General features: G+C 37.0%; 1 protein-coding gene across 1 annotated transcript in view; it reads right to left on the reverse strand.

Moving 5' to 3' along the window:
* Window positions 1–13,786, reverse strand: part of LOC149801964 (alpha-1-macroglobulin-like) — a 146,424-nt gene that overhangs the window by 101,334 nt on the left and 31,304 nt on the right. The window contains exons 11-13 of the mRNA XM_089956362.1: window positions 13,455–13,628; window positions 8,260–8,484; window positions 5,511–5,643 (exon numbers count right to left, since the gene is read on the reverse strand). Of these exons, the coding sequence (XP_089812488.1) occupies window positions 5,511–5,643; window positions 8,260–8,484; window positions 13,455–13,628 (532 nt within the window). The remainder of the gene's footprint in view (window positions 1–5,510; window positions 5,644–8,259; window positions 8,485–13,454; window positions 13,629–13,786) is intronic.

A 13,786-nucleotide genomic window follows, 5' to 3' on the forward strand; every position in this document is an offset into this window, starting at 1 on the left:
ATTTCATTGGATTGCTCTCTTGCATAACCTGCAGTGAGACAATAAAACAAGTATACCACAGGATAAGATTTTTTTATTTTCTTATAGGGCTGGATTTGCAAGATTAACTGCCTTTTTATCTAAAATAGGATAAGATGTTTTTCGTATTTTAGTAGGGCTGGATTCGATTCAAATGGCCGTCTATTTAGAAAACTAAAGTTTTGTGCAGAAACAGGTTTTCTTTATTTCACAGTGATCACGGCCATTTACCTTCTGACCCCATAATGACAGGCTTTATCCTGACCTCAAGTTAAAGCATGCAACCTGCAGTAGATTGATAAATCTGCACAATAAATCCAAAATGAACTATGGATGGGTCCATAGGAACACAAAAATGGCTGGATTGTTGGAGAATAATGGGAGGTAATGAGCAAGAGTTACTGCCCTTTTGTCTTAACTAAGCTTTTCATCTTTTATTAGGGCTGGATTCGTGAGGTATCAGGCTAATATTCCTAATGTAATGTGATTGGGGAATATACTCAAAGTAGAAATGTGTTTTTTAAGTCTTGAAAGGTTACTCTCTCAATATTAAAGTAAGTCAAAAGGTGACATATTCTTGTCATGCATTATAGTCCCATATCCTTACTGACTTTGATTAGTGATTGACAGCAACAACACAGCACCAGAGGATTTGGTTTATTTCTTTGATGGGTTCTGGTGGTGTGCCTCCCTAGTCTAGTAAAACAGACAACTTACAGTTAGCACTGAAGTTCACGTAGTTAACAAATTACTGAAATAGTACAAGACTGATACTGCAGATTAACAAGAGATGGAGCTTAGAGGCCAGGTTCATCTTGTGTAGTTGCTGACAAAATTCCTGAAGCCATCAAAGAGATGATAAGCCATCTATCCTCCTGGTGCTGTTATGTGCGACTAATTGCTGGTGTGCAAAACAACACCCCTCTTTCTGCTTCACAGATGTTAATGCAAGATTTTTTAAAAATTTTGTTCAAAACCACACATTTGTTGGCCAAAGTACTAGCCTGGTTTGGATTTGACTTTTAACCACATTCCAATAATGTATAACCGTAAGTCTTGTGATCTTGTAAGCCACACAATGTTGAAACGTAAAACAAGCCACTAGCATTAAACATTTTATGTTGTGCATGTAAACACCTTCACTATTTACTTTATAAGTGAACTCTGAACCAAAGTTGTCAAATGTGTGTAGACAAAATTGTTAAATGTGTGTGGCTCAAGTTAGTGATTGACAGTGATGATATTGGAATGGGACTACACTACTGTCTTGTGTCGATTTTTGATGTTGACTAGTATCAATGCAGCTCCTATAAAGGTCAGAAACTTATTTATTTTCTTTCCCTAAAGCACTGTTTACAACAGTTTCCCTACATTATCAAATGATGAACCATGCATTTACATGTCTGGCTAATTAGTAAAATTTGGTCTTGTACCGACATTCTCCATCTTTGCTGGTACAAAGTACCAACAGTTAAGCATCCTAGAGAAATCTCTGCCTTCCCTTGAAGCATTAATATGCCACAGACCATCCATGTCCAGCTGTAAATGTGCTCCCCAACCTGAGAAACTGGTATTGGAACAGATCCATCCCTGCATTGAGTAGGCCAAGAAGCTGTAAGAAACTTCCTCACCTAAACATCTTATCTGATGCTTTCTCCGACACGAGCTGTACTTTTGATCTATTAAGGAGAAAGATGCCAAGTTAATGTGTCTTAAATCATTTGGCCTCGATCCCATCTGTAGGCGTGATCCAGTTTCTGCATTCATTGGCCAATCCCACCTGTAACCATAGATTGTTTACTGCATTCAATGGTGGATCCCGTCTCCAGGCATGATGAATGTGTGTTAGATACAACATCTCTGATTGGTTAGAAATGCGTTTTTTTCCAAGAACTAAACAAGTATTAAACCAATCAAAAATGATTTTACTTTCATTTGTGGAAATTTGAATTGTTCAGAAGCCAAGGGTTACCATTTGAGAGCAGTTTCACTACACTGTTCTGTGCAGAAAATTCATAAATGATGGCTGATGTAAGAGTGATTTTTAATGAGAGCAATAATGAGGAGTTTCTCAGGTTTGATCTCGAAAATATTGAGCAAGCTGAGGAAATATATGTTCAGCAGTTGGATATTTTGTGAGAATTAGATTCAGACATAGAAGTTTCTGAGACTGAATTGTCAGAAGATGAGGATGTTGATAGCGATGATGATAAAGTTCTTGTCGATAAACGTTGCTCATAATTTTGTAAACAGTGTATAAATAAGATGTAAAAGACTTGGACAAATGGAGAAAAAAATACATTTGGAACAAATGGTGAAAATTTCACGGATTTTAATTGGATATAAGAAGAGAAATTAAGGTAAGAGTGAATGCATGTGCACGATGTTTTCAAAAATTTTCAAGCAGGTAATAACTTTGGGGCACAAGCTGCTAGACACAGCTTAATGCTTCTGGGGCATAGCAGCAGAGATACAAATAACAGTGCAGGGGCCGAATGAGTTAAGAATTCCATTTCTAGACAGACAAATTCAAGGCACAAGGTCTGACTTCTCTAAACTGATTATCCAACCTGTACCATGAATGAGGGAAGAGAACCATATCAAGAACCAAAAACCATACCTACCATGCTTATGTACTGTGTTATCCAGGAAACCTGCCTTCTTCACAGAGGACATCCTGAACCGGGACATAAGATGGTCTAACATCTTACTGAAGGTCCAAAATAATAAACTGTTTTTCTACCTCCCCTCCATGCCTACCTGCATAAACAGGGGAAAACCACCATTAAAAATTCTATGGTAACAATCATCCATTCTCTTGCATGTTCCCTAGCAGAGTCATGCAGAGATAGGAAATTCTGCATAAAGCTGAAGAGTAACTTCTGTGCCACTTGCATTCTCACCTCCTTCATCCTGAAAGGGAGGGAGCATATAGATTATTAGCAGTCTTCCAGTCAGATGAAAAACTTGGCAAAAGTACAAAGTCAACACAGTGTTCCTGCCCAACTTTGATCTAGACAAGGTACGTGTAGATAAATATCTTTGTATGTGACTTTAATCAGTGGGGTGAGAATTTGTAGGTTACTGACTCAACACAAAGAAATCTCTTGCATTACTGGGATCACAAATGATAGAAGTGATGCCCTGTAATTTGTGCAATCTTTAACAACTGCAGAAGATTCTGATGATGAACTGTCATCATCATTGTCTACATCCAACAAGACATTAACCTTGTAGGTATGAAGGTGAAGGTGGGCAAACTGATGGAGACAAAATCTTATTGCTGCTGTGAACCAAATTCTATCTGCTTCCTTGTTGGATTGGAATGTTCTGGCATTTCAGTTTATTCATTCACGAACACTGGGAATGTCCTGTACACACTGAGCCGAGAGATACAGCCTTCCATATGGATATAATGATGAAGTATCATCAGCATGCATCATCATTTTTACACAATGGATAAACCTTCAGTAATGACTGCAGAATGCAATGCCAGTCTAGTGCAGCCATTCCTATAAAACTGTCAGCAAACTGGGATTACCTTTGGAGCAAAGGTAATCCCAGTTTGCTGACAATTTTATAGGAACGGTCAGTCTGGTTGATTGGTTGGCCAGCCAGCTAGCCAAGTGTGTCTGTCTGGGTGGCCATCAGGATGGAATGCCAGCTAGAGTTAACGGACTTCTGACCATTGTAAATGTAAATGTACACAGCTCATTCATACAGCTGGGCCAGCTGGTCAGCAGTCGGAGAGAACATATAGGATGGTATGTGAATGCCAGTTAGAGTCAACGGACTTCTGATCACTGCAAACGTAAATGTACATGGCTCATTCATACACCTGGACCAGCTGGTCAGCAGTTGGAGAGCACATATAGGATGGTATATGCCTTGCAGTTCAGCCAGATTGTACAGTATGGTCAGTACAGTCACATGGTTATGCTGTCTGTCTGGAAAGATGGCTGACAAGCCAGCTTGCCAGTAGGAGATAACATACTACTGCCCTCTAACACCTAAACAGCTTGTTCATACATATGGACCAAATGGTCAGCAGTTAGAATGGCATATCGAAGATGATACATGGCTTACAGTTCAGCCAGTCTCTGCAGAATGGTCATTACAGCCAGATGGTTATGATGTCATTCTGGATATATGGCTGACTGGACATATAGTCAGTATCCAATAACTGATTTCTGTTAAGTGTAAATAGCACATTAATACTGCTTGATCAGCTGGTCAGCAGTTGGAATGGCATACCAATGATGATATATGGCTTGTGGTCCAGTCAGAATGGCATACAAAAGATGATTAATGGCTTGTGGTCCAGTCGGAATGGTATACCAAGATGATATATGGCTCTACTCCATTTACATGGAAGCGCCTTTTGATGCCTGCTGTAAACAACAGCCATTTTAAGCGGGTTTCGTAGTGCCACCTTTTGGGGAAAATACCCTATTAGATTCTACATTCATTTCTGTGAATGACCATTATGTCAGATCACGTGGTCACTGTTTATGCTCCGGTCGAAATCTGATATTTAAAGTAACTGGGTTGTATTCTCCACACTCCAAAATAGAGGTTACAGATTTCATTCAGTATTTCGAAGTTTTCACGATTAGAATCACAACTATGAAAACTATGAAAGCTTCTATAACTTAGGTAAAGGCTCTGATACTGATGTAGGCAGCAATTAGATTTTATAATTAACTAATTCAGATGACTTAGTGATGTAGACGCGGACAAAAAACTTATAAATTTTTAGTATGAGAAATGGCAGCTACGGTTGGTCATGCGGCTTCACTGACTTATTGGTGAACGAGTTCTCTCAAGATTTCAAAGCACATAAAAAATTCTTCCGTGAAAAATAATTACACAGCTATAATGATCAGACTTTACTCTTAAATTTTTCCATACATAATAAATGTGTACCAAAAATGTAAAATTGTTAAAATTGCTGTTAAACCTAACATACACTACATTCCTTAACATTTAACAGGCAGGCCTATGTGTATGGAGTCAAATAGGTAACTGGTTTTTTATTTATAGTGCACTGCACTGGGTAACTTTGCTCTATGAGGTAAAGGGTTAATATAATTGCCACAGCATGAAAAGTAGGTAATAGTACTTTTGCATGCCATGACTAGTCCTCTACAAGATGAATATACACATCAAGTTTCGCAACTACATACAACAGTTTCAGAAAAACTGAGCTAAATGCCATAACTTAAAACACTGATGTCCTCACCAACAGAAAAGTGATCCCCATGGCTGTGCTTCTCTGATGAGGCAATAATGTTGATGTCTGCACCAATGACACCTTCAGAAAATTGACCCTATGTCTCACCTATGCTTTGCAAGTCCAAAAATTAATGACAATACATTGCTAGCAAAACCACAAACCTATTGTAATTAGATACAGGGTCCTAACGATCAATACAGCTGACCTTAGTTTGACTTGTGAATTCATGATGAAAGCAACAAAAACAGATGCTAACCTTTTGTCACCTCCTTTTCATGGTATTCCAGCTCCTCTGCTGGGTTAAACTGTAGGACATTCATAGGTATGTCAACTCCGTCAAATACCACCTTTTTTCTCACCATGTGAATTACATCATCTCCACTTTTCACCTGCACAAGGAAACAAACTGCAGTCGAAATGTACACAGTCATGACAATGTGCAGTCAATTTGCTGAGTGTAAGGAATTCTGTGACTTTAACTAATATTAAGAAAGATCAATCTGCTCATGTAAGTACTTCATTTCTATACCAACCAAAATGATCAAGCACTTACCAAGTGATCTTTTTGCAACTTGAGAACTTGAGTTCTAGATCAACCAAGATGATCAAGCACTAACCAAGGGGCTTAACACACAATCACTGCAATATAGTGTCAATCTTAACACATAATCACTGTAACATAGTGTCAATCTTAACACACAATCACTTTAACATAGTGTTAATCTTAACACACAATCACTGTAACATAGTGTCAATCACTGTGACATAGTGTTAATCTTAACACACAATCACTGTAACATAGTGTTAATCTTAACACACTGTAACATAGTGTCAATCTTAACACAATCACTGTAACATAGTGTCAATCTTAACACACAATCACTGTAACATAGTGTCAATCTTAACTCACAATCACTGACAGGTTCAATCTTAACACACAATTACTGTAACACAAGTGTTACTGTTATAACACAATCACTGCTGTTTTAACATAGTGTTATTGTTATAACACAATCACTGCTGCTATGACTCATTTTTATCACACCACCACTGTTGTTGTGCTGATGATGAAGATAAACACCTGAAAGTTTAATCTTTATTCATTCAAGTTACTGATCACACACTTTCATTCAAACAATGTAATCTAATTAAACCTATACATTAATAAAACAAGAATGTCACAGAATACGTCATGTTTGCTCCACTACCATGGCATAATCTATTAACCTTGCAAAGTCACTAGAGCAAGAAAAGCAGGTCACTGTGATACACTTTTGCCCTTGGTGAGTAGTGGTCTCTAGTTTTAATAGTGTACAGAATCAGAACTAATGCAAAAATATAATGTAAAAAATAGTTTGTCACTTAATGGCCTATGGTGAATAGCACCCTTCAAGATGAATACACTCACCAGCGGCTGTATGTAAAACAGTATAATAAAAACTTCTAAACTGCTAAAATGTAATCACTAGTGCATAAAAAATGGATCTGTAATGCTCCAGAATAAATACACTCACCATATGTAGACATGTCACTTAAAATAACAGAAGTGTTTACCCCACCATTTCTTTACTTCCAAAAAATATGCTTGTAGCCTAGAACAGTTTATAGTTGCCTGCAATGTGGCAATTAAAATGCAAGGTGATCAGAGATAAAGAACAAGCATTTCACAAATTATTAACTGACTGACAATATTGACAAGTCCTTGAGTACTGCTGTGGGACAGCCCATTAGGCAATTTGTATTGATAAAGTACACTAAGTGAACAACCTAATTCATTTACAGTTGGTAAATCAAACAGATATGTGTTACAGAACCAGGGTTAATAAACATCACCGACTTTAATGAGTGTTAAGACCATCTTTATTAAAAATTAAAGGCATGGTCATGCCATAGTACTAGACATCAAAATAAACTGCTACACTGCAGACATCATGACTAAAATTGTTAAAGCTATGTTAAAAATCCAAATCACACAAACACTCACACACAGGCATATCGCAAGAGACAATGTTCCCGAATTCCTCTGCTTAATTTCCTTTCTATACAGTAAAAGAAACTGTCAACTTAAAAATTAATCAAACAAGTACTTAGGATTGCCGCCTGGATGACTAATTCAGTTCGAGTTTAATACATACTCATGTCTGTGACCTCATGAAACTTCTACTGTCATGTAACCTTTATATAAAGCTTTTTGTTGTTGTTGTAGGGTTTAACACCATTTTTCAGCACATGATAGGCTATACATGGCAGCCAGTATTAATGGTGGAGGAAGAACCCGGGAAAACCCCAGAAAGAACCACTGACCCACGAGAAGCTACTGGCAAGCTTTCTCACATGCCCACATTGACCGAATCCGAGACTCGAACCTACGCAGATAGAGGTGAGATGGCAGTGATCCGTAACAGAGAGTGCTTTAGACCACTCGGCCTCTTGGGGCCCTTTATATAAAGCACATTTGTCAATAAAGAACAAACTTTTGCTGCAGTCCGTTCAGTTTCTTTTATAGACTGGTTTCACTGTTGTTAATGCACAACACAATTTTAAACAAGTGATGTAATATTCTACCAGAGATATGCAACATTTCCATTGTCATGTTGGATGCTGCTGACAGCTCAGGTCACAATTCTAATATGAACATCCACAGTAATTTTGTACATTGTTCTAATTGTTTGTAAATGCTCTCTCTCCAATGTTTCTCTGTTTCTCTCTACAGCATATGCTCTGTTTCTCTCGAAAACATGTGCCCTATTTCCCTCCATTATTTTCTCCACTTTTAACTCAATTCATTTTATTGGTTAATTTTGAATGTTCTGCATAAATGAACATTTTGCTGGATATTTATCTGTGGATATGCCACAGTAAGAAATGGCATTACAGCAGACTATTTTATGATGAGTATTTAAATATGTGATTTCTAATAATCATACAATTCATGAAAACTGGTACATGGTAAATACAAGGTAATTTACAATATTCTCTCTCACTCACATTGAGACAACACATACCACAAAGTTGAAGACATTTGTGCTGCTTCCATCCGTGGAGTAGATAACATCTAGATCTACAGTGGAGTCACATGGAACACTGTCCTTGATAGTGGGAATGTAGATAGAGCTGAGAGAAGGTGAGAACCACTGGGTGATAGTTCTGTAGCCATTTGGCGTAAAGACACGTAGAGAATAGGGTCTATAACCTATTTCAGCTTGTTTCTCATACTTAACTGCTGTGGCCTGAAATGAGAAAACTTATTCATGTTTGCTTTATATTGGATATTCTGTGGTATGTCCTGTGTCCATGCATATGTCCATCTGTCCATCTAATGGTCAGTTTACCCTGTAATCTGAACTTAGTCTACACTAATTGATTTAGTAATTACATTTGGAACAGTAAAACCTGTCTAGAATGACATCTGTTATGAGTGACCACCTGTCATTCACAACCATAATCATCATGCAGGGATTGATTTTATAAATCACTGTCAAAATTAACCACATTTCAAACGCAGCCAACCGCAGTATTTAGGCAATAAGCATCGCAAATCATACATAAATGCCATCGACCTTTCTTTAATCCTTTGAAACCATGACTGCTTTAAACTAAAAAAGACACAAAGTTACAGGTAGTATCTTATGCTACAGATCACAAACCAGACTAAACCACATGTCACTAACCACCACTGAAGTACCAAATTCATGTAAATTTCCTCTACAATTACCCATAACCTCTTCAAGGACTGCAGTCATTGAAATTTACACAGCCTTTACAAATCCACATGCCCTACTCCAAGAACAAGCTCAAAAAACTGGACTTTTATAAAATTTGAAAATTCCTTATATAGTCAATTCAATGTATCTGTTGTGAAAACCCTTGCAATGCTGATATGATAATGAGAGCTCTTCTCACTTTGTTGAGTTGCAATACATACTGAATGGAGCGAAGGAAGTCTGTCTTTATAAGTTTTGTTTCTTTCAAAAAAAATTAATATCTAATGTTATTGTAAAGATCTGAATTCTCCTAGCATTATCGATGTTACTGTTACTACAGCTGATTTTCTAGATTATAGGCAAGTGTTACATTACACTTAACCTCACAAAGTGTATATCCCTTGCATGAATCCTTGCATAGTATATATATCACAGAACTGACAGACTACATGTGAACTTTAATGAAATTTTAATGTTTATGATTTGACATTTTTGTGCTATATAATTTTTTTAATATGAAAAATTATGAATAAAGAACTAAATATTGGTACATAAATTATAGCAGATCTGTTAACTCTAACAAGACCATCTTTTAAGGTGGTCACTTTTCTTCCACAAGTTGGACTAATTTTCAGTAAGGTGTAACAAAACCATAATTTTAGGGTCATTTTGAAAAGATATGGTCAAATTGCAAGAACTGACAGGTTAACAACAAGTATTTTTCCTTCATCAAGCTGAAGAACCCAGATGTGTGAAAAGTAACCAAAACTGATATGTCACAACAAGTGCTACATTACCTCTATTGACGTGACTTACATCATGACAAACACTATACGGATGAATAGCTGAATAAAATCCTATAAAGGTGAAAGGCTGAATAAAAGTGTATACTGCACCAAGAATATTTTCATATGCATCAATTTAAACTAATTTGTGAGAGTTCTTGTGCATCACTGGTCTCCAACTGCACAAATTCATAAACTTATTGCATGATTCACGCAATCATGTGTCCTAACAGCATCTCTATAAAGCCTAGGAGGAGTTCTCTCCCCTCCCAGCCTGTCTGCGAGAAGTAGGAAAAGATAATCTCCAATTGCTTACTCTACCTCTATACGGCTGTCACATCTGAGTGTAACCTCTCATTATTTCTGATGCCTGTCATCCCATCAGAGGCTTTTCGTGATGAGAGCAAGCCAAGAACAGGTTTTGTACTGATAACTGCAAACTTGCAGACATGATTTTGGTCTTCCATAAAAAAATCTGAAAATCAGAAAGGGGGGTTTGGGGGTCCTCCTCCAACAGGTTTAGAGGGACAGCGCCCCCAATCAGGGTTTCCTGGGGGCCAAAATTGCATTTTACACTCATGAAAAACTGCTCCTGGTGCAACTTATGATCATAATTTATAACAAAATAATCATTTGAAAAACACAAATTTATCAAACATTTTCAGCGTGAATAATTTCACAATATTTATTGTCATATGAATTTGTTCTCAAATACTATTAGTACTTACGTTATTTCATTTACATGTCAGTGTTCACTCCATAATTAAGTCAATAATTAGGTATTTTTTGTGGCCAACAGCTTACACTTTTTTCTTTTCATAACAAATCTGTAAAATAAACACCCAAGTACATCACCTATATACAAATAATCCCATATATTCACTTGCCTTTTTGTCCACTGCACAAAACCTGATGATATGCAGTTGAACTCTTTTTGCGGCTTTATCCGAGATTTCTTTAGCCTTCCTTTTTGTCACCAATGATTTTGTTGGCTCAATGTGCAATCATTTGTTTTCCTTCTCAACGAGAGCCTTTTTCCTTTCAAGCTCGATCTTGTATTCGTGACATGCAGTGCACATATTCTGACAGAGGGATACATCTGTTCTCGTGCTGTTCCAGACTCTTCCAACCATGACTTTCGTAATTTATATCTTTACTGCAGAGGTCACAAAATGCCAGTCCTAGAGCGTTCAGTTTTCTTATAATCTGTCCAAGTAAATTTCCGTTGACTTTTCGCTCCAGCCATTCCCATTTCCATACATTTTATAAACCTTTATCGAAACTTCTCATGTCATGGTCTCTCTCAACAACTCGGGAAGCCAATTTTTGTAAACATGCTTCTTCTTTCCATTGCCATCAGTTTCATTTAAACGAAGATTCAATGGATGAATTTATAGTTTTGACCAATCAGAACACTCTTTACGAGAGTCATAGGCTAACTAATATATGGAGCAAATAGGTTACAAGGGTTGTTGTGGAATTGGACCAAACAGACCATTTAAAAAACTGGAAAAAACCCGGATGGGACACAATAATGAAAAAAATGGACTATATCAAGAAAAATCAAATTCACGTCAGGAGAAAAGCAGAATTCCATTTTAAAACTGAGAAAAATCATGTCTGTGCAAGGACAACTCCTGTGCTGCCTGTTATCTGATTTCCTCTAGACATACCACAATACCACTGGGGACCTGAAAGGCGGGAGAATGCAAAGTTGCTACATGGTCTGGTTTGAGCCATGCAGGGTGCAACAGAGTATCCCATCATACTAGATTTGGGTTTGAGGAGGCTGTTAGGGTTTTGGCCATAACATGATGGGCTGCCATATTATTTTCTTTGGAGATGCAATTGGCGACATCCCAAGACTAATCATTATTAGCCTTCTCTGCCAAGTGGTACACCACGAGAAACGTGAAATCCTAAAGAAAGCAAATAAAAACCACATCTCCTGTAAGTTTTAAAGTGGTGTTGAAAACTTTTCTGTCCACCTTGTAATTCATATGAACAGCAGTGACATCTTTGTCAAGGTGAGGCACATCTGTATGATAGGTATGGAGAAAAGGTGGTCAGCGGTTGACTTGCCAAGAAAGGCCTTCTTACCAGGACTGCTGATATTTCTGATAAGCAACCAGCTATTTCCACAACCTGCAAAGTCTGGGGTAAAATTCTGAAAGATGAATGTACTTCATCTTTGTCCTTATCAACTGAAGTCATGACTTTTAAGTTGTAGTTGTAATTGGCAGTGGCTGAGATTCCACAAAGGACTGGATACAAGAATTTCATCTATGGCAGTTTTGAAACTGAATTCAGTTCTTTCCATGGTATGATCAGAATTATCAGGAGACTAATTTGGAAGTGATGTCGACTTAATGGTTCACTTTCTCCAGTGGCTGTATCTGAAGATAAATGATACCATATGGCAAAGATGACACCATCTCATCAGTATGCATTGCCAAAAATCTCTGGCACTGGAAGTCTATGAAGAGAGGTCTTGTGACATTCAGGACTGCTTGTACACTATCATGAAAGTCTGGCATAGCTGGCTGGGACAGAACATTTAGCTGGTTCAGTAAGGCCAGCTGTCTTGGCTAGTTAGACCGCTGTGCAAGTTATAAAGAAAAAAAACATTGTGACGAGCACTACAGTAATACACATAAATGCTACAATATTACCAACAGCTTATGTCATGACAAACACTTTAAGAGTGAAAGGCTCAATAAAATTGTACACTGCACATTTTCAGATGTGTGACTTGAAACTAATTAGTAGAATTTCTCACAAGTCACTGTTTTCCGAAGGGTGCAAAGTTGTAAAAATTTAGCATGCCCCGTGTTACAAGTCTAGGCTATTACAAAAAGTAACATGAAAAAGGCGAGGACAACAAGCTTTGTAAAATTTAACATAATTTATTTCCCAAGAATATCAAGAGAAAAATGAGAGAAAAGAACTAAAGTACTATGAATCAATTCCAAAAATAATCCACAAATTAAAAAACAGAAGTCCTAGTAATAAAAAGTCCTAATGAAATCCAAAATGGAAAAGGATGATTTCTTTTGTTACCTGCAAAGTGCTGCAGTTTCAACAGTCTCTTGTTGAATCACAGAAAATATTATTCCAGTTATTGAATTCTGTATAAATTTTGATATATGTCCTTGCCCAAAAATTAATTTAGAGCACTAGTATTTCCAGGGACAAGAATCACTTGAATTAAAAAAATCTGAAGAAAATAAAATAGTTAGCCCAAACTGGACACAACATAAATAACTTGACATCACAAGTTTTAAGGCACGAATGACATTTTTTCTCAATACATCAGTAATAAGTCTAACTAAGTTGCAAAACAGATTCCTGGATGGAGGTCAACCTTCTAGAAATGGAAGTTTGTTAAATATCATGTAATCCACGTATGGCCTTGACTTAACTTAATAATTCTTACTCTGAGAAAGAATTTAAAAAAATAAAACAATAGTTGTTTACTAAAACTGCACTGGTTCTGAATCAAGGTTAGAAACTAGACACATTGTTTCTATTATTAGGTGTTTACCAATGAAAATTTAAAAAGACAGGTCAAACAGAACTGAATTCTAACAAAAGATTCAGATCTGCTGACACATTATGCAATGGCAGATTGGGTTCTATGCAGTTTGCAATTGAACTCTACTCATAAGCAAGTGAATATACTGTAAATTATAGAAAAGATAGTTTACAAACCATAAGGCTGAGAGAATAGACATCCCGCCCCAAATTTGACAGGGAGAAGTTAATGATTCCTGAGGAGTCTGTTGTGAATTCTCTACTCCAGTAGTACTGTAAGCTGTATTTTTCAGCCTTAATCCTTATGACCTCATTAGATGCTGGATTCCCATCAGGAAGTGTCACAGTAACCTGTAATAATACAGTACAACATCAATGATGCCAATATACACTACAATTCACATGAATCATTCAGTACCAATTTCATTTAATGAATATGTTAATACTAAAAGTATAAATTCCCAAACCTTCCGCACTGATGTCTCACTATTTTTTGCATCGTAAATAAA

The sequence above is a fragment of the Sinohyriopsis cumingii genome, chromosome 4 (genome assembly GCF_028554795.1).
Source record: "Sinohyriopsis cumingii isolate HCF-2022 chromosome 4, ASM2855479v2, whole genome shotgun sequence".
Lineage (NCBI taxonomy): Eukaryota > Metazoa > Mollusca > Bivalvia > Unionida > Unionidae > Sinohyriopsis > Sinohyriopsis cumingii.